This window comes from Tenrec ecaudatus, chromosome 11, assembly GCF_050624435.1.
Source record: "Tenrec ecaudatus isolate mTenEca1 chromosome 11, mTenEca1.hap1, whole genome shotgun sequence".
Classification (NCBI taxonomy): Eukaryota; Metazoa; Chordata; class Mammalia; order Afrosoricida; family Tenrecidae; genus Tenrec; species Tenrec ecaudatus.
In genome coordinates this window covers 37,687,148-37,708,784 of record NC_134540.1, presented here as the reverse complement: position 1 = coordinate 37,708,784, position 21,637 = coordinate 37,687,148, and the positions used below count along the sequence as shown (strand labels likewise).

General features: G+C 42.4%; 1 protein-coding gene across 2 annotated transcripts in view; it reads right to left on the bottom strand.

Moving 5' to 3' along the window:
* DIAPH3 (diaphanous related formin 3) overlaps positions 1 to 21,637 on the bottom strand; it is a 576,438-nt gene that overhangs the window by 379,754 nt on the left and 175,047 nt on the right. For both annotated transcript variants that reach the window (XM_075563000.1, XM_075563001.1), the window contains 2 exons: positions 20,815 to 20,951; positions 18,965 to 19,070 (listed from right to left, as the gene is read on the bottom strand). In XM_075563000.1, the coding sequence (XP_075419115.1) occupies positions 18,965 to 19,070; positions 20,815 to 20,951 (243 nt within the window). The remainder of the gene's footprint in view (positions 1 to 18,964; positions 19,071 to 20,814; positions 20,952 to 21,637) is intronic.

Sequence of the window (21,637 nt, the reverse complement as noted above, 5' to 3'; positions counted from 1 at the left end):
TAATTTCCAATTGCCATGGCCTACAAGCACTCTAAGAGCCCTGGTTGTGGAGTAGGTTACAAGGTCAGTAGTTCAAAACCACTAGCTGCTCCAGGGAAGAAAGATGGGGCTTTCTATTCCAGTAAAGACTTCTAATCTTGGAAATCCACAGGGAAAGGTCTACTCTGTCTTACAGGGTCACTCTGAGTTGAAATCGACTAGACAGCAGTGAGTTTTCACAGTCCGACTGATTTACACACATGTAGAAATACAAGAATGTGTCATAACTTAATCTAATTGTTTTCTTACAGAAATAATCAAGGTAAATACTAGAGCTCTTTTTATGTTTTAAAACATAGATAGAGATATATAGATTTGTGGTAGCCTATATTTCCCACTAATTCGGCATATGCCTAGACATGGTACCATCTTAGCATCTCGTTCATATTAGTCAATTGCTGAACACTGAGAAAAGCTTAGATTAGAAACTACAAAAGTGAACAGGTCATATTACCTGTTACCAAAGTGAAATAGCTACAATGATTTAAAAAAAAAACATGAAGATGCAGTTCAAAAATATGCCTAGGATATTACAGAAATACAGAGCCATTAAATGAGAACAAGGACATCTCTGAAAGGTAATGGACGGTGGCCTTTTGAAGACGTAGACAAGGATCTTCTCTAAAGAAGAACAAGCATTTTCACTACATTGCAAGTAACTCCACTTCCATGAGTATTTTGTGGAAGGAGAAGGAGAAGCAGTGAAAGGGGGCAATAGGGAAGAGACAGGACAACGTGACGGAGACAGAGAAGGCCCCTATCAAATTCAGACTCACCTCAAAATAGTAGGAAACATAAACGGTGTGACACAAAAAGGGCAAAGAAACAGAGGTAACAGGTGTGGTTAAGCAGCTAAGTTAGGAATAATTCAGTTGGACAATGAGGACGGTGAGGGCAACATTTGAACTATAAAGAAGAGCACGGGGCTGGATGGCTGGACAGACGTAACATGTAGGAGGAGAATAAAGGCGTCCCACCTGGTGCTCAACTAGAGAGAGCTGCATCGTTCACCAAAAATGCAGCCAGAGAAACAGCTTTTAAGAGGACAGCTCATTTTTAATTCTGAGATTGAGACATGCATTAGACATATTCATTCATTAGTTTAGAAAACTGTTCAGTACCTACAATTTCAACAGGGGACAGTAGCAAACACTCAAGGGAATAACAGTGAGCTCTTCATAAAGCAGTAATTACCATGCTCGGGTTGATGTTCCCAAAACGTAGCATATGATCCTCATTAATTTGTATTATGTCAAACTAATTGTTTCAGCGACATTACAAAAGCTCCTTCCCTCTGGAGCTGATGCGGGTAAGAGAACAAGGAGCCTCTGCCCTCTGGGAGCTTCCTCCGTTAACTGGCAGAGGGTGGCAGTGCGATCTTTGGGCGTGAGACTACACTTCACCCTTCTTTCTACTAGCACACAGACCTCATTCTCTCCTGATCGATGGTTGGGATGCTCCAACGCACCAGACACTGTTGTTGGTTTTAAAATGTAGCAGGAACAATGGGAATGGAGGGTGGGAAGGAAGGAAGGAAGGAAGGAAGGAAGGAAGGAAGGAAGGAAGGAAGGAAGGAAGGAAGGAAGGAAGGAAGGAAGAGAGGGAAGGATTCATGAGAGAAAAAGAGGGAGTTAAAAGAGACACCTATGTTTCAGTCCCAACAATTAGAAGAAGGAAATGTAACGTATTAAGATGGGATTGGACAGAAAGAGCTGGGAGCTTCATTTTGGAAAGGCCAAGTTAGAAAAAGGGACACAAAGCTGAAAAGGCAATTACATCAAGCTGACACTGGCTCAAGAAAGGGTAGCGCAGAGATAGTGTATCAACCAGGGTATATCCTTGCGCAGAATCACTACAGGAAGTAGTACAGAAAAGAAAGAGGAGATGTAAGAATTAGTTGAGGGAGCTCATGTTTAAAGGTTGGAGAAATAAATAAAGGGAAAGCAAAAAGTCACCAGTGGGATAGGAGAAAAATAAGCTAACAGTGTCCTAAACAAACCAGAAGAAAGAGTCTCACCAGGGAGAGAGAGAAAAAACAACTGGGTCAGAGGCTGTTGACAGGACAACTTAAAAAGGAGCAAATCAATCACAATATTTGATGAAATGGAAATATCAGTGATTATCAAGAACAGCTTCTAAAAGGGAGAGAGTTGTTCCAAACAGTAAACAACAGCAACAATTTGAAAACAAGGCAAACTATTAAACCCGGCTCTGGAATATTCTCACCCAGGCTTCAAATACATCATTATCTGTTAAAAATACTACTTTGTAACCTGTGGTTTAACAAACTTATGGAAGGCAATTATCACTTGGTGATCGATGACAGACTCGATTTTAACACTGTGGTAATCAAATACCATACAACAGTTGTGTTGATCTTGTCCCAGTTGTCATAACTTCTAGCTGGAGATGTGTGTGTGCTTGTGTGTGTGAGTGCATATGGAAGCACGTGTGTGTGAGTCTAGGATTTAGGAGCATTCGGTTTAGCAGCAGGCTGAAGATACAATACAAGAACTGAACCCACCCAAGTCCTCACAGCAAAGACCAGAATAATAGGACACGAGCAACCAAAAGATAGGGCAGATGGCAACAATGCCGTCTAACTTGGAAGAAAAAGACAAATAACAAGGGATAATAAAACAGATAAACTATAAACAAAAATCTCACCATATCCAGTGAGAGGGAAGAGAGACAATCAAAGGTAATCTTAAGAACAAGACAAATGATCAAAGGAAAATAATTAGAAATGAAAAAAGGTAAACAGCCAATCAGAGAAACATACCATCATCAATATCAATTAATCACGAAAGTAGTATTGTGCTCTCGAAAATAAAGTGAGTTATTTTTATATGTAAATAAAGGTTACCTAAATTCCCTCTAATAAATACACACTTGACTGCTTTCTGGTGGTGCTGAAAGAAGGCCTGAGGAGAGAGTGGGGAGTGGGCTCCCCAAAAGCAGGTGGTTCCAGCCCACCAGCTTCACCTCAGCAAAGAGGAGCAGGATGCTCCAGCAAGATTAGCAGCTCAAAAAGTCCACTGGATGGCTCCACTCCATACTACAGATTCACCAGGAGTCTGAACCATGGGGGCAGGGGGTGGGGGTGGGGTGTGTGTGTGTGTGTGTGTGTGTGTGTGTGTGTGTGTGTGTATGTGTGTGTGTGTGTGATGGCTCCACTCCATACTACAGATTCACCAGGAGTCTGAATCATGGGGGCAGGTGTGTGTGTGTGTGTGTGTGAGAGATGGCTCCAGTTCATACTACAGATTCACCAGGAGTCTGAAACATGGGGGCAGGGGTGTGTGTGTGTGTGTGTGTGTGTGTGTGTGTGTGTGTGTGTGTTGAGCAGCTACCTGAAAGTTAAGCAGTACCAGCTCACCAGCTGACTCTTCCCAGAGGGGTTCAGTCTTCAAGACTCTACTGAGGTGGTCAGGAGTGCAAGAGACTCAGCAGCAGTCGTGGGGTCAGTCTTTTGGTATCACTATTCCCAAGACAAATATGAACTTAGGGGAGGGGGTGGAAATTTATGCATTTGTAACCTTGGAGGAAACAAATTTAAGCACAAAATTCTAGGTACAGTAACAGGTTTAAACCTGTCCGATTTCCTTCAAAGGCCTGTACAGCAAGTGCTTTCTACGTGGTTTTGCTCACGGGCTTTAATAGGTAGTCTAATAAACAGGAAAAGCAAATATTCGTTACAAAGTTCATTTTTAGGTCAGCACATTAATCCCACATACAGGTGGGTGTTTTTACAAGTAAAATGATAGCTATAATACATTGTAAGCCTATATCCGCTTCAGGAGCTAAATCCAGATTGGAAATAAATAGGAGGAAAGCACTTAAATAGAAATTCTATCAGAATCGGCAAATACTTATTATCTGGCCCTAAAAGATACAGTTTAGGCTGCTATGCATCTTCTCTACCCCAGAGCAAAAATCATCTGTGTCTTTCTGAACAATCAGATTCCACCATTTATCAAGTTAAAAAGAGTAAATGATGCTTGGAGTGAAATATTTCAACTGCATTACAAAGAAAGAAAATCAAATGATTTAAATATTCTATAGGCAGACAGTAATTCAGAGTAAAAAAAAATACTAAACAAATGAAATGTGCACAGAATTGGTCAAACATATTATCAGATATAAAGTCCTAAAGTTTTATGTGAACTTCTGACTGAATGTTCTCTAAAGGACGCTGATATTGTTGTTCATTGACATCGAGTCAATTTCTACTCATGGTGATGCCACATGTGTGCAGGGCAGAACGGCTCCACCCTCCAGCTAGTCTAAGTCAAATACGTAATCGTTTGGGCCACGCAGACAGTCCTCTGCAAATGACAGACGGCAGACAAGAGCATGTCAGAGCTTGAGGTGGCTGCGCACACTTGATACAGACTCAGGAATAAACTGCAGGACTCAAGAGGCTATCATTTACATGGACAGGACTTCTAACATCCTAACATGGGTTCTTTAATATTTATTCAGACACTCGCCCGTAGGGAAACATCATTAAGTTCTTCTATGTCCTCCCATGTATCTGGTTCAAACTGCTAGTATTACAATCTGTATATGAAATATTAACTAGCTTTACATTCCTGCTGTAAGCTTTTAAGGAAGGGAGAGCATTTTATGCATTTTTGTAGTTCAATATGTATCAGAACCCAGTACACAGAAGATGCTAAGGAATACAAAGATTGGTTAATTATAAAGCCATGTAGCTCTTTGAGGCGTGAGTTGAGGTTATCTTTCTGTAGTCTATTATAGCATAACTGAGAAAATCTACTATGTAGACAGATACAGAAAGACCAGATCTGACAGTATATTCTAGACAATAATATTTATACTTACTTACATTTACAAACTGCAGTTTATGCTTAGATGCAATCCATATGATACATGTGATTCACACTAGAATAATATTTTGATATGTCCCATCAAGCTCTCTTAGCTTAATATCATATTATTTATCAATCAATGGTACTAAAAGCTGACATTTCGATTGATCTGAACTGATAAGTTAACCCTCCAAAAGCAAAATTCAATGCTACCTAGTCAATCCGACTCATAGCGACCCCCCAGGACAGGGTAGAACTGCACTTGTGGGTTTCCAAGATTGTAACTCTTTACAGGAGTAGAGATCTTTCCTGTGTCCTAAGAATGGGCTTGTGGTGTTGAACTGTTGACTTGACCAACAGGTAACCCACTATGCCACCCTACTGATGCAACAGTCTATAAAACTAATTGTCAAACGAAGAGGAATAAACGCAAGTCTTGTGAGAGCCCCGACAATGGCTCAGCATACGAACACCATGATATTCCACATTCTCCATTTCCTCTTTCATTAACTAGGAGAATAATAGATTCGAACTTGAAAGTAACTTTAGCTAACAATGACTTCGAGGGATACTCTCTGTAGGGGACCATCAAATTTCCTCCTTTTAACAAATATTTAATGGAGCAATTTTACTTTTCTTCTTCTTCTTTACAAGCTTTCCCTCCCCACCCTGGCACACCCTTAGTCTGCCTCTGTTGCCCGAAGGTAACCGTGAAGACTACATACATGCCAGCCAACTGGATCTGCTCAAAGCTATTGTCCTCGAACAACAATTCCAGAGAAAACAAAAGGCCTGAAGAAAATGAATATTTTCTATGGGCATTCTATAAGGACATACCTACCACCACTGTCCACTGTATGTCAAGATTATTACTATAGCTTACGTCTAATAAACAATAGTTAGGTGTTTCAAAAGCAATCATTAAAAGACTTGGTGTTTTTCCTAAAGAGCACTGAGTAACAAGAAAAATGAGTTCATGAAAGTAAAACATGAAACCAGCTAATCACCAGCATCCCCCCCTTTAGGATACTAAATCATTTTTCAGAAACCTGGAGGCAGTTCAATCAGAGGATTTAACTGGAATTTTGAGTGATCAACCTCCAAACTAAAGACGCTATGAGTTCACATTAAAGAAGCAAAGGGAAGAGAACATTAAAGCTGCTTTCCTGAAATGAGATTCACCAATTTCCCTTATTCGTGGTCTGCCTCCTGGCAGAACTAGCTCCTCTCTTCTCCGGATTAACTGAAGTTGAAAATGTATTTTCCATTCTGTTGATAAGTAATGTACAACAAAGTGTCCTTTAGTACCACGGGAACCACAAGAACTAAAGTGTACTACACACACATGTTGCATTGCATGTACAATACAAAGATCAGTCGACAGAAGGTAAAGAAGCCAAGGCGGCACGTGGAAGGTTTCTGCTCATGCTCTCCATTGCGAGGCAGTTCTTCGTAGCTCCCTTGCCTTTCTGCACATCTCACAAAAAGACGCACTGGCCATCTTTGCTCTGGATGATCTTTTCAAAGATGTCTGCATAGCCATCAACAGTTATAAACAAACTCTCCCTCCAGGTCAAAGGGCAGGTCACACTGGAATATAGTGCAGGTGTGGTTCTGGTTCCCTATAAAGGTTCTGATTCCCAAAACTCTGGGTTCCTCTCCTTGCAACACACCTGCCATCGCCCACCACAGAGTTGGACCTAAAACAGTCTGATCACCAATGCCTTGACACTGCTGAGGAGCCTGTCAGAAATAGCAGGAGGGCCCCTACCCTTGCGCTCCCACAGAAACCTCTACCTCAGTGAGTGCCTCACGGCCAACTGGAAAGGTCGATCGAAAAACTTTAGGAAAAAGGTGACTAGTGTGTATGACACCCACTGTGGTTTACGGGATTTGCTCAGAGGAGCACAGGTGAGTCACACACCAGCTTGGCCTTCATCCTCCTTGCTTCCGGGAAGGCTGTTAGTACGGGTAACTAAGTACTACATGAGATGAATTACACAAATTTGATCATAGCGTCTATCACTCAGCGAGAGTAACTGCCACCCCATCATGAAAGAGTTGTAGTTGTAGTTGTTAACATTTTATTAGGGACTCATACAACTCTTATCACAATCCATACATGCATCAATTGTGTAAAGCACACTTGTACATTCTTTGCCCTCATCATTTTCAAAGCATTTGCTCTCCACTTAAGCCCTTTGCATCAGGTCCTCTTTTTTTGCTCCTCCCTCACCACTCCCCCCTTCCTCATGAGCCCTTGATAATTTATAAATTATTATTTTGTCATATCTTGCCCTGTCCAACATCTCCCTTCACCCCATTTTCTGTTGTCCATCCCCCAGGGAGGAGGTCACATGTAGATCCTTGTGATCGGTTCCCTTTCCAACCCACTCACTCTCTACCCTCCCAGTATCGCCCCTCACACCCCTGGTCCTAAAGGTATCATATGCCCTGGATTCCCTGTGCCTCCAGCACCTATCTGCACCAGTGTACATCCTCTGCTCTGTCCAGACTTGCAAGGTAGAATTTGGATCATGATAGTTGAGCAGGAGGAAGCATTTAGGAACTGGAGGAAAGCTGTATTCTTCATCGGTGCTACATCGCACCCTGACTGACTCATCTCCTCCTCTAGAGCCCTCTGCAAGGGGATCTCTAGTGGCTGACAAATGGGCTTTGGGTCTCCACTCAGCACTTCCCCTTCTAAGCTCAGAGTCCCTCTCCTGAAACACATCCCACTGCAGCCAGCCCTCTTCAGAGGTTCCACAGGAACCGGGGCTCTGGGACTGGTGGGAGGGAACCTTGGGACTCTGGCTTCTACGATTGTTGTGGGTTAGAGTCCTCTGCCTCTCCCCTAGGTGGCCATGTCGTCTGACAGCATCCAGGAAGCTGAGGCAGAACAATTATGACTTTACAAGTGGGGTAAACTCTCAAAGCCTCCGTGTTCCTGACACTCCCCAGCCAATATGGCTGGGAGACAGTATCAGAAAGGCACCAGAGGAACGAGGCAGTGCAGCCTGTTGTCACTGCACACACCCCAAAAGGTTCTGGGATTCCCACTCCTAGACTCCCCTCCCCTGACCAATATGCACAACAATCCAAAGCAGCCCTATTACCAACACCAAGGGTTTCCACATACTCTTTTAGGGATTTTATATTCTTTAGGGTCTGGGTAATTCTTTGGATGGCCTATTTAATTAATAAAGGCAAGAGAACCCAGAACAGATTCACAGAAAGGAAACCACATAAAAAAATTAAGAGGAAAGAAATCCAAATAACAGCTAAAGTTAAATTGTGGCAGAAACTGATGTTTGGTTCACCCACACTAATCCCAGCTCTATTCAACAAGGCAAAACCAGGCAGTCCAGGGAGCTTCCGTACTTCAAGTTTGGTTCTCCAAGGGCGGCTGTGGCAGAAAGTTCACTGTCCCAAGGTGCTGAGTGTTGATCAGGGGCAGTGCTGGGGAAACATTTTGTCCATTAGAACCCCCTAGTGTGGTGTGGCCCTTCTTCTTCTGCATTGCTTATGACTACATGCTGCCCACATGGCTCCTTGGTCCTCCAGAATTTCTGCTAAGTACCCAGGAGCCTTTGTTTCTAAATTACCTAGAGTTCATGCTGCTGGCAGCTAAACATTCCCGTCCGATACACTTGAGAATAGAAAAGAAAGTGATGCACATTAGCATGAAGTATGATACTTCTATTTGTAATGTATTTCCAGATAATGAGATTTGCCAAGTCTGACAATCATTTTACTTCAGGTGTAGTTTTTCACTTTCTTACTACTATTTACTTTCGTACTAAAATGAAAGAGGAGTGGGGGTGTAGTGTTCAATTCTTCCCTAAGCATAGACAGTCAAATTATCTTCATTATGATGATCAGACCATAGAGAAAATCTAACAATCTTTAAGAAGTACTTTGTTATAAATACTTTGCAATAAAAGAACAATGAGGATATTTTTATTTTATTTTATCTCCCATTTTCTACAATTTAAAAGCAAACAATCAGTTTTTATTTTATTCAGTGACAAACAAGTTTTATTTTTAATTTGGTGATTTGATAATATCACCCAGACTAGTACATTTTAATAAATGCAAATTACATAGCTAATGGAATAAAATGGGCACTTAAAGCAATAGCTGCTTGGAAAATTTGATAACCAGCTACCTCTCAAATATAGTTTATGTGTGGAAATATCAGAAACACACAAGGTAGCCACTATTTTTAGATATTTGTAAAGTGTTATTGGATAATTTTAAAGGAAATAGCAAAAGTACTATCAAATAGCACAGAAAAACGGAAATCTATTTTTAAAATTTGGTATAAATTAGCTATCTAGAAAATAGTGTAATTTATTCTTGACTTTAGGTTTCCACTTGCTCCACTATTTCACATCCTAAAAACAGACGCTCCTGTGGTGTAGTGGTTGCGTGTTGGGCTACAATCTACATGGTTGGTGGTTGGAAACCACCAGCAGCACCTCTGGAGAAAGACTGGGCTTTCCACTCCCATTAACAGTTAGAGGCTCAGAAACCCACAGGGGGACTGTGAGTCAACATTGACTTGATGGGGAAAACTCTGAGTCAACATTGACTTGATGGCAGTGAAGTTTTTTAAAAGTTGAATGATAATGAGAAACCTTCATTGAATAGTAAAAGCCTACAACACAAAGGCTAAGTCAGGAAAATAGGAATTTAGAAATAATTTTCCTTGTCTGTTTTTAAAGAAACACATAAAATTTACCTCGAATCTACAAGAAGCAAATGAGCTGAAATGATGCTATAATGCCATTTATTTCTCAATGAAAATGGAATGTAGGCACTATATCAAGACGTTATTTTACCATTCATATGAAGTCAACAAACTAACAATACTGCTAAATTACAACAAAATGACTAAAGATTGACAGCTGAAGCAATAAGCTTCCAAAAGCAAAAGATAGGCATGGGAAGCAAGCCTGAGGAGAAAACAACCGGACTGACGGTCCCAGAGGGACTTGGTGGGAGGAGGAGGCGGTGAGCAAACAACGCCATATACAGGGCAACAACAAGGGAATTAAAATCAACAACAAGGACACAGAGATCCTGGGGATGTTGGAGTAACAGCAATCTAGTAGAGAGAAATTACTAAGAGGCAGAAGAAGGGTGAGCATGATGGTGGGGCAAGAGGAAGGAAAAAGTAAACAGGAAAGATCTAGGAAGCAAAGCTATGGATAGAGGTATAAACATGGGTGTTTATATGTGTAAATGTATTAACTCATAAAAAGAGGTACTGGCCTATGTACATATATTTATATGTCAATACACTGAGGTGGTGGATGGATGGAGGCCTCTACTCAAGCCCTGCCTCGATGTAAGTAAGAACTCTTTGTCCTAACAACCTGGCATTCTGTGAGGCTCACCCTCCCAACACAATTGCTGTAGACAAAATGGGTGCACAAGCAAATGTGAAGAAAGCTGATGGTGCCCATCTATCAAAAGATACAGCACCTGTGGTCTTAAAGGCCTTAAGTTAAACAAGCAGCCATCTAGCAGAGAAGCAACAAGCCCACATGAAGAAGCACACCAAGCTGTGTGTTCATGAGGTGTTGACGGGATCAAGTAATAGGCATCAGAAGACCCCAAAAAACCATATTGCTAAGAATGACGGGGGGGAAGCAGAGGAGAGACCCCAAACACATCTGCAGACAATGGGACATCCCCATACAGAAAGAAGGGTCACAAGGCAAGGATGAGTCAACCAGGGTGCAGTATAGCACCGATAAAACACAATATTCCTCTGGTTCCTTGAGGATTCCTTACCCCCAGTCCTGCCTTTGACCGCAGGCTAGACCAGAGCATAAACACAGGTACAGATGAGAGATAAGAGCTCAGGAAACAAGAAATCCAGGAAGAGGAACAGGAGTAGTGATGCCATGAGGGTAGAGGGAAGATGGGAAAAGGAGGGGAGGAAGGGGGATAACAATGATAGACACATAACTACTACCACCACCATCACCATCCACCTAGGAGGACAAAAAACAAATGCATGGGGGATGGGAGACAGCGACTGGTGCAAGATATGAAAATATAATAATTTATCAAGAGGGCACAAGGGTGGGAAGGGGGAGGAAGGGGAAAAAGAAGTGCTGATAGCAAGGGCTCTTTAGAAAAGAATGATGGCAACCTATGTACAAATGTGCTTGAGTCAATGTATGTATGGATTGTTACAAGAACTGTAAGAGCGCCCAATAAAATGATCTTTTAATAAACAAACAAAAATGTGTTCCAATAAGAGCACCTTCAGTAGAGTGAAAATAACCACGTTTAAAAAAATAGTTTACCGAAGAATTTGCTTCGTTTTTAAGTTTGCCTCCAAATCAAAGTGGTAGTCAAAAATATTTGAAAATTTCAGGTAGACTTACAGAGAAGTTGGGGGGCATGGGGGAATGCAGGTAGATTTACCTTAATGTATGTTACTTAAATTAGCATATACCAAATAACTAAGAATTTAATGGTGCAATAATCAAACTTTTGCAAAGAAGCAGTCATATGATTTATGTAGGGCCAACTTATGTTATTAGTATATGGTGGTGGTGGTGGTGGTGGTAGTAGTGGTATAATGTTATATGCTATTAGTAAGTTGTTCCTGACTCTGCCAAACTTTAAAACCTCAAGTTATACAATGCTGCAGTAAACTGAAAAAAAATGAGTCTTTTTTCAACTTCATCTGTCTTTCTTAAGATTTTAAAACTTATAATTATAAATTCATAGGGAGTTTACCCAAAAAAGTGCAGCTCAGTTCCAAATACCCTTCACTTGGTTTTTCCCAGTGGGAATGTCTAGCCTAATGACAGTATAAAAACCAGGACACTGACCTCGGCACAATCAAAAGAGCTTAGTCAGATATTACCAGTTTCACCGGCACTGATTCATAAGTGTGTGTGTGTTTATAGTTCTATGTGATTATGGTACCTGTTTCAATTCAAGTCACCATCATGATAATCAAGAAAACAATTAGGCTCATGCCACACAATATTTTCCTGCTATTGTCCACCTCGGGGCGTAACACCGCCCACCCCAGAACCCATCTCAAGATGTTGGCCGCTGCTCTCCCTCTAACAAGTTAGCTGCCCCGCCTCGAAGAAGTGGAATCACACACGAGATTGCATTTCTTTTTTCCTTTTCTTTATTGGGTAGTATCCCATGTATGGATGTGCCACAGTTTGCTAATACATTTGCCTACTTATTAATACCAATTGTGTAGCTCGCAGTTTGGAGTTATTATAACTAAAGTGGCTGTAAGCATGTGTATGGCTTTTTATGAGTATACACTTTCATTCCTCTGAGATAAATGCTTAAAGTGTTATTTCTCGATTGTGTGGTTGAGAACCAATTATAATATTAGCGCTGGAAGTATTTCTGTCAAGATTAAGAACACTGTCAATCTTCACTCCCTATTGACTTGAGATTTTTTGTTTTCTTTATTTAACAAAATTGCTGGGGGTGTTTTTTTTACCCAAATTTGCTTTTTAAAGCCAGCATTTCTGTAATGTTTGGGTTAATTGTCCAAGCAGTATAGCAAATGTTTTAAGCATATTAACCTATGTTAGCCTTAAATCAATGATGAACTAGGTAATGATATTATTCTCATTTTAAAAATAGAGGGAACTGACAGAAGAGGTTTAGAAACATTCTTAGTCACAAAGCTAGTATGTGAGGGACAGGGGTACAAGTCAAGTCCAATTGAGGAAAGGCCATCTACTTAATCGTAGGTTGCTACTTCACACGCCTACAACATGTAAATGACTAGATAAATATATATTATCACAAGAAGTCTTCATTCAACAGACAAAAATGTCTTTATTTATGTAACTCTTCCAGCTCATTAATGTGATTTTTAACTCTCTCAAAATCTATGGAACATATACAGAATATACTCATATAGAAGCTGAGTTTTTCATTGCATTTTTAATGCAGTTTTTGTGGTAAAATGAAGTGCCTCAGCTGAAATTTGGGCAGGCTTATACTCGAGTATATATGGTAAGTCCTATTTTCATTTTCCATCTCTGGGTTTTCTTGGAGGGTTTTTATGTATAGTATGTGCTGATGTCGGGCAAGGGGCCACAGTGGCACCACCTGGAAAGAGCTCAGCTCTGCCAGGCACTCCTTTGGAGCTCGGTAAGGCTATCGTGCCTAAAGATTTGCAGCCTTCACTGGGGGGTGGGGGGGAGCTGACGCCAAGGGCTCAATAGAAGACACATGTCCAGAAAATATTGATGGCAACATGTGTACAAATGTGGTTGGTACAACTGATGTATGGATCATTACGAAGACTGTTAAGAGCCCTCAATACAATGTTCTTTAAAAAGAGAAAGCAATGAGGGTTAGCACAAGGCCACCATTTCCATAACGCTCATTCACTAAAGCAAACCTACGGCCATCGGACTAAGACCTGTCACAAAAAGCAAAGTATAAAAAGCGCAACTCTATGGGAGTCTTAAGTGGCCAACTACTAAATTACCTCAAAAACAGGAGATTTGAACCAAAGTTCACTGACTTCCAATGAAATTATTCATTTAAATAAAATATATAAGTAAATAACCAAGGTCATGACTGTGGGATAGCAACAAACAACAGACAAATCATTTACAGAGCAAAGGCCACACGAGCCGGTCCTGTGGGCCCGGCCTCCCTGGCGGCCTGCGGCGGACGCTGCCCGGGCGGCGACTCTCGGCCGCGGCACCGGCTCGGCCAGCGCTGGCCCCACGCAGGTCTGTGAAGGCGTAGACATCGTCGCCAACGCGGTTTCCCTCCAAGAACAGACACTGCCAGCACCACAGGGTCCGTTTGGTGGATCCTCTAGTGACAAATTACACGGTGGCGGACTTCAGGGGCAGGGCAAGTGCCCTGATTGAAGATCTATTTGCCCGAGACAGAATCCCAGTTGTCGTGGGAGGAACAAAGTACTGCATGGCGTCTCTGCTCTGGGAAGCTCCGGGCAGCACAGGCCCCGGAGGCGGCGCAGAGGAAGCCGTGGACCCGAAGTGGAGCTGCAAAGGAGGGTGGCCCTGTGCGCCACGGGCGCCCACGCCAGCGCACCCAGAGACGGCCGCCAAGCTGCGCCCATGGGACGAGCGAGCTTGGCCCGAGCTTGCAACGCAGTCTTGGAGGACACGGGACTCTCTTCATGGGCAGCGCGCGCAGCAGGCGCGGGTCCCCCAGGCCTCGGAAGCGCCCTCAGCCGGCCTCCGGGCTTCACGCTGACCCCGCGGTTCCAGAGCGCGCCCGGATGGCAGGCTTGCTGCTGGTCCTCTGGAAGAACTAGGACGTTTTCACAGGCGCGACGATCAGGAGAGAGGAGCTGAAAGGAGCCAGGGCGGTCAACATGGCAGCTGCCCATCTATTGGCTTCAGGGAATTTCAAGAGCGCCTGGCCACTGCGGGGACGCGCACACCAGGGCAGCCAGCTTCCCAAGAAAGGGACTGCGACAGACTGGCAAAACCGAGGGTGAGGAGCGTGCCCCGGCAGCCCTGGCTCCGGGGCCGCCAGTACACGGCTTAGAGGGAGCGATCTGATGTCTGCTCCCGCTCCCAGGGCCAAGGCTGCGGTCGGGATGCCGGGCAGCGAGGCTGAGGACCAGAGACCTGGTCACATGCGCACCGCTGTGGTCGCGTCACCCTCGGGAGCGGGCCGCACCCGTGAAATCTACCTCCCATGGTCCCCACCGAAGGCGGTCAGGCGGCTTCTGGGGAGTGGGATTGGAGTGGGTCTGTCTGGGCTGGGCCGGGCCGGACCGGGCCTGGCGGCACAGCAAGTGGCCACCATTTAGTCCTGTTCCGATGCCGGTGACTCCGGGCCTTGTGCTCCTCTGTCAGCGCCTCCATGACTGATGTGTCTGCCTGGTGATGATGCATTTCAGGGAAGGGTTGTTTGCTTGTTTTCTCCATTTTGAACCTTAAAGTGTCTATTGTCAAAAGTGGCGCGGATTGCGCTTGTTTGCCCTGGGAGGTCTTTTCAGTGGCCAGTAGCGGGAGGCGCCCACCCTCAGAAGCACTTCATGTCCCTGGCTCCAGCTTGAAAGAGCTGACGTCCAGACTCTTCAGTGGCTGGCTGGAGTTCTGGGAGCTACAAATCGGGAGTTGAGGGTTTGAGTCAAAGAGCAGAAAGAGCTAGGCAGGCCCTGTGCGGTGACCGTGTGGACCCGAGGAGTGTTTGGAGCTCCCCGGAACAGGAGGCGCGGGATCTGGGTGGTGGTGGCCATGGAACTGGATGGCTTCCAAGAGTGGAAATGCTCTGCACGACCCCTGTGTGGTCAACGATTGTGGCTACTCTGTTGAGTTCAAAATCTAGTATGTTTTCACTGAAAATTAAAGTATTTGGAAGAGCAAAATAATAATGATAATTTACAGCCCTGGAAAATCTATACAGGATCATGGATAAGATTTAGTTTCTCAGTGAATTTGGTTTGATTTTGGAAATGTCAGGTTAGGGACTTGCTGAACTCTGACAAGAAGGCAACCTGTCGATGACACTAGTCTGTTGAGAGGTTGTTGAATGAGGTGGTGCAGCCTTGAGAAGCAGCAACGAGATACAGCCTACGAGGGTGTTTACGGTTTCCTATGTGTCAGCGGGACCTGAGATGTCTGGGAGAAGGTAATATTCAAGGAATATTTATTCCAGGCTTTCCCCACCCCCACCATTCATTCGACCACCACAGTCCATTGAAACAGATGCATCTCCCATCACATTTATAAAACTTCATCCTACCTAACAAAACTTTAGAACAATTATTCAGCATGTATTCTGTGTCAAAATGTGTCATTTGGAAGGGGAGGACTTAGTAACGCATGGGTTAAAATTGGACTTGCCTTCTAATCGAATGAGGCCCCCTGGTGGTGTAGTGGTTATGCTTTGGGCTGCGATCCACGTGGTCATCAGTTCGAAACCACCAGCATCTCTGTGGGAGAAAGACTGGGCTTCCTCCTCCAGTAACCAGTTACATTCAGCACTGCCTCAATGACAGTGAGTTTGTTTGTTTGTGTGTTTGTGTGTTTGTTTGTTTGTTTGTTTGTTTTTCTAATAATCAGCATGGGCCTAAGTGCCTATAAGAATTTTCAAAAATATTGCACTAGTAAACATTGACAGTTGAGCAAATTTCAGATAAAGCAGTTGTTCAACTCCTCTCTACAAAGTTTCCTTCAGATGTGCTCTTCATTTGTCTGTGCAAACTAGAAAGCCTGCAGCCAGATGCAAAGGGAATTAGGCAAAGCACAAGCAGGGGAGGCAAGAAAAAAGAAAACACAGAAAGGAGGAAATAGGGAAAACAGCAAGGGGGAGAGGGCAGAAAGGGATTAGGAAAGGGTAGAGGAAAAAATAAGTGAGGAGGAGAAAAAGAAGGGGAATTAGAGAAGGGAAAGAAAGGGAAGTAGGCAACTAGGAGCAGGGCCCCTGTGGGAAATGGAGCGCACATTCCTGACTGCACACTCCCTCCTGTGGCAAGCACAGTCCAGAGAGCAGGACTCCTTGTCCAAGTACCCGGTGACCTGGGCAATACCAAAGAACACCAGCCCACCAACCAACTCCCTGCCCTCGGGTCCAGTCTCACTCATAGCACGACTCTGCAGACAGAGTCTATCTGTCCCTGTGGGTTTCTGAGACTGTAATCTTACTAGGAGCAGAGAGCCTCATCTTTCTCCCAAGGAGTGAATGGTGGTTTCAAACAAATAACCTTTCAGTTAGCAGCCCAACTCATAATCCACTATGTCCCGGGCACCATCAACCTGGGCAACAGAGAGAGCCCATACTGTCAGCTTGCCAATTCTGCCTTTTCCTGGCCGAGATAGGTCACACATTAGCCACAAACACTAGTCTCACATTATCAGAAACAAGATGAATAGCAGTTTAAACATCCCTAATATCGTCTAATTTTTCTTTAAAAGCCATTTATTTTGGATCCAATTGTGTCTACCAACTGAACTGGGACCCTAACAATTATATTTATGAAAATGACTCTGTCTGAAATTAGAGGTTTTCTTTTGTTGTGTTAACAAGATCATGCCATAGTAGGGTACCTCCTAAAGCTAATCCCTTCTAGGGGGTGTCTTATAAAAGGAACAGAATGGGGATACAGATACTGACACTCATTGCTACAGAGCCCATACTGACTCCTACTGATCCTTTAGGACAGAGTGGATTTCCAAGGTTATAAATCTTTACAAGCACAGTTAGCCTCGTCTTTCTCTTGTGCAGTGGCTGGCAGATTCAAACTGCTAACCTTGGGGTTAGCAGCCCAAGACAAAACTCACTAAGCTACCAGAGCTTTTAAACATATGCACAAAGGAAAGATGAATACTAAAGAAGGTCAAATAATACCAAAGAACTCTTAGGGCTAGCAACAAATACGATCCTCCCTAGAGCAGACATCCTGATGTGGACTTCTTGCCTCCCAAACTATGAATTAGCAACTTCACGTTCTTTAAAAGTACTCACTTGTAATGTTTGGTAAGGCCACTAGGTAGATAAAAATTCTGTGGTTTCTTTGTTGTTTTTTTTAGTTTAGTGCTAGGATGTATCGTCCTTCTTCCTGTCAAAACTACTAACAATCAGATAACCAAGCTATTCAGAATCTAACGACATCAACAATATACACTAAAGCTTTTACGTGTATCAATGTAAAGTGCACGTATTATGTAGGCAGTATCAGGGTTCTCTCACTGCCACTGAGTCCATTTTGACTAATAAAACGCGACAGGACAGAGTAGAGCTGCCCCTGTGGGTGAGGGTTTCCAAGACTGCAAGTCATAACTGGAGTAGAAAACCTCATCTTTCTTCCTCAGGGCACCAGGTGCTTTTGAACTGCTGACCTTTCAATTAGCAGCCCAAAGCATTACCCACTACGGGGGAACCCCGGGACTCAACCATCAGTACTTGACATAATTGGATTGTAACGCGAAATGTCGAGAAAATTTTGCATGGGAGCTTGAATAAAGGGTCAGAACCCGACCCAATGCACATGATTTTTGTAAACAAAAGCAATTTGTGTTTTGGTCACTTCAGGTGAGTTGTCGTTGTTTAAACCTTTTGCATCAGTGTTCCAAGTGCTTTGCTATAATTTTCTTAGTTTTTGTGACTTTTCCTCTGTGGTCTTAACAAAGAGGTTTTTGAAAAGAGTCATCATGATAAGGAACTGGTTAACCGTGTTGTCGATATTGTGGATGATAACTTAGTGAACCCTGTTAGCAAACAGTTAAGGAAACGCCAATAGCAGACCACATTAGATAGATATTTTTTTTTAGAGAAAGTCAGCCAGGTCCTAGTGAAAAAAGCAAAGAAGGGGAAAACTTCCTGAAAAGCAGTTACTGGTTGATTTTATGGAAGGGGATTCCCCTTCCAAACAATGAATCTCTCCATCCCTCCTCTCCACGTCCGCGTCCACAGATCCAGATCCTCATCAGGATCAAGGTATGGGCCATACTAGATGTTAAAAACTTTTTAAATGTTGTGTTTTCTTATTTACATTACATTATTTAACTCTGACCTAATTTACTTTGTAATTTCTGTGAAATGTTTTGTATAAAAAGGCAAGGTTAGGGTAAAATCTTGTCGAGAAATTAACCCATTTTCAGTTATTTCTTCTGGGAAAATTGAATCGGGACTCGACATCTCGACATTCTTTCCAGGACAGATTAGCGTGGAGTTCCGGGGTTCTACTGTGCTCCATCAGGGTTCCCTTAGGAGTCTCCAGGTGGTGCAAATAGTTAAGTACTTGACTGGAAGCTGAAAAGTTGGTGGTTCCAACCCACCCCGCAGCACTTCGGAAGGCACGCCTCCTACTGACCACTTCTGAAAGGTCACAGCCTTGAAAACCCCAGAGCAATTCTCCTGCGCACACAGGTGCTCATTAGAAGTCAAACTCGGTCTGAGAGCAGCTCACAACATCAATTGGGACTCTTCCGTCATCGTAATATGAAAGAATATTACATAAATGTAATATTATGCAACCCACACGTTTTATAATACAGTATTTTAAAACCCTCCAGGGACAAAGCAGTTAAAAAGCAGTAAATATGCGATTCCACTTAAATATACATTTCTATGCATATACTTACTTGTAGCTGAATTGAAGTGTGCCGAAGACCTTGTACAATAGGAAGAAATCGGTCCATCATTCTTTCTTCTCCAGATGATGTTAAAGCTTCCAAAACTTCTTCAAGGCTATTGGACATTATTAATTCATTAATTAAATTGCAAGTAGCAAATAACACAAATGCCATAATACTACTACTTATCTGTACTCCGAGAGCAAAGTACAGAGAGGTGCCAATAATGTTGTAGAAGTAGCTTACTGAGCACATGATATGTGCAGGATCCTACTGTAAATACATTACACATTTGATTCATTTTAAACATTTAATTCACTTAATCCTCACAATACTATGAGGATATTTATATATAAAACATTTATGTAGTGCTTATCACATGCCCCATACTACTCTAATTACTTTATAAACATTAAATCATGTTAATGCATATAATAAATCAAAGAAATAGATACTATTAAAATATCATATTATATGTTAGGAATGCAAGGCAGAAAAAACTACGCAACTTGGCCAAGGCCCTATAACTATTAAATGGCAGGGCAAAGCGTTGAAACCAAGTAGACCATCTGTCTACTGAGTACGAAAAAATGCGCTTTGCACAACACTCCACCTTCCATTCTGGTTTAGGTAAACAGTGATGGTGGCCCAAAGTGAGTGAAATATTATATACATAATAGTTGCAAAAAGATTATAGTTATCTTTTAAAGAATAGTTGTGAACTATTCTCATAGTTAATGTACAGCAAATAATTTTGATATCTTTCTTGATTGTCAAATGTTCTTTCTATCATCAGTCACTCAATATTAACAACAACAAAACCAACTCATTGCCATCTTGTCAATTCCGACTCACAAAGACCCTCTAAGAAAGCGGTTATCTTTGGGGGTCGAACGACCCTTTCACAGGTAGCCTGATTCATATCAGTAGCAAAATTACTGCTATAAAGTAGGAATGACAATAATTTTATGGTTGGGGGGTCACCACAACATGAGGAAGTGCATTAAAGGGTCATGGCATTAGGAAGGTTGAGAGTCACTGCTCTAGTACACAGTAGAGCTGCCCTTGTGGATTTCTGAGACTGCACCCCTTTAAAAGAGTAGATAGTTTCATCTTTCTCCCACAAAGTAGCTGGTGCAAACTGCTGGCCTTGTGGTTAATAGCCCATGGTGGACCCCACAACACATACGGTTAGGGCTTAGGACTAAGTACAAGCTCAAATACATACATATGTGTGTGTAGGTAGATAGGTAGGTAGATAGATAGATCGATAGATAGATAGAGATAGACAGATAGATAGACCTGGTCCACTTTAGAAGCAGCATTAGCATATTGTTGAAAATAATTTAAGTAACCTCCATGAGACATTACATAATTCTAAATAGAATCTTTAATCTAGTCAATGGTATAGAATTTCAACACTATTGAGAAAATTAAATACTTATATGGCAGTTTTGTAGACTAAAATGCATGGATTTCACTTCTAGAAGTTAAAAAGTCAAGTAACTGAACACTGTTTACGAAAGTCACGAGGGTCAGACCGCAGCACACATTTGAGACATGCTCATTCACTAAGACGAACCTATTATCTGCGGGACTAAGACACGCCACAAAAAGCAACGAGAATAGAAAAATATCAAGAATGTAGTCATCTTAGGTTGTCAATTATCGGCAACCTCAAAGCAAGAGGTCAGTCAAACATTTGTGTCCGGCTAAGAATCGATCAAGAATCAAAATCTAATTCTAAAATCTACTTTAAAATCCACTTAAAGTTAAGTTCTACTTTAAAGTAGGTAACAAAAACCATTGGTAGTATTAAATGAGTTTGCAGTCAGAGAAATAAAATTGAGAACACTTACATGCTTTCTTCCCCTACAATACATATCGCCGACAGCATTTTAACCACGTCTGTCATCATGAGCGGATGCCCAGGATCCAGGGCTTTCGTCAACAAAGGAAGACTCCTCTCTTCACTCATGATTCTCTCCAACCCATACTATAATTTTTTGGAAATATAAGAGGTTAAATGTTAAAAGTTAGAAAAACAGTGCCTTGAAGGAAATGTAATTACTAAAAAAATACTTAAAAGATAATATTCTTTTGTTTACCTTTAATCATACCTAAAAATATAAAGAGCCTATAACACCCGTAAACAATCCATAAAACTATTCACTTTACATCAAGCAATGTGTATGAGGATAAGTCAACTGCACATAACCCCCCAAAATGATCTGGACCAGCTGCAGCTGGTAATTGTTCACAGAAGTGGCCAACGGGGGCAAGGGAGCAACGGTGAGAAGCATGGGGGCTTCCCGCTAAGAGCAGTCAGAACCGCTACGAGACCACCGACGAAGGCCTTCTCCCCAGAGAGAGGCTGGGTTACAGAAAAATTGCCATCAGTAAAGTCACTGGTAAGGAAACCACAGGGGTCATTTTAAATTTCTCAGCAACAGGTAAAATTAACTCTAATAAAATTAACCCAAAATATTACCCCTCCAATATATGATCGGTCTATTTTTACACCTACAGGACAAGCCCAATAAGCCACATTTCAGGAAGGCAATAGTCACTTTAGATAACATGGAATAGACAGTGCAGACCTCCCTGTACACCTGGTGCATACAGGTGTAAAAGGTGAAGGAGATTAAAAGCAAATACCACATAGAAATGGCCATCATGAGT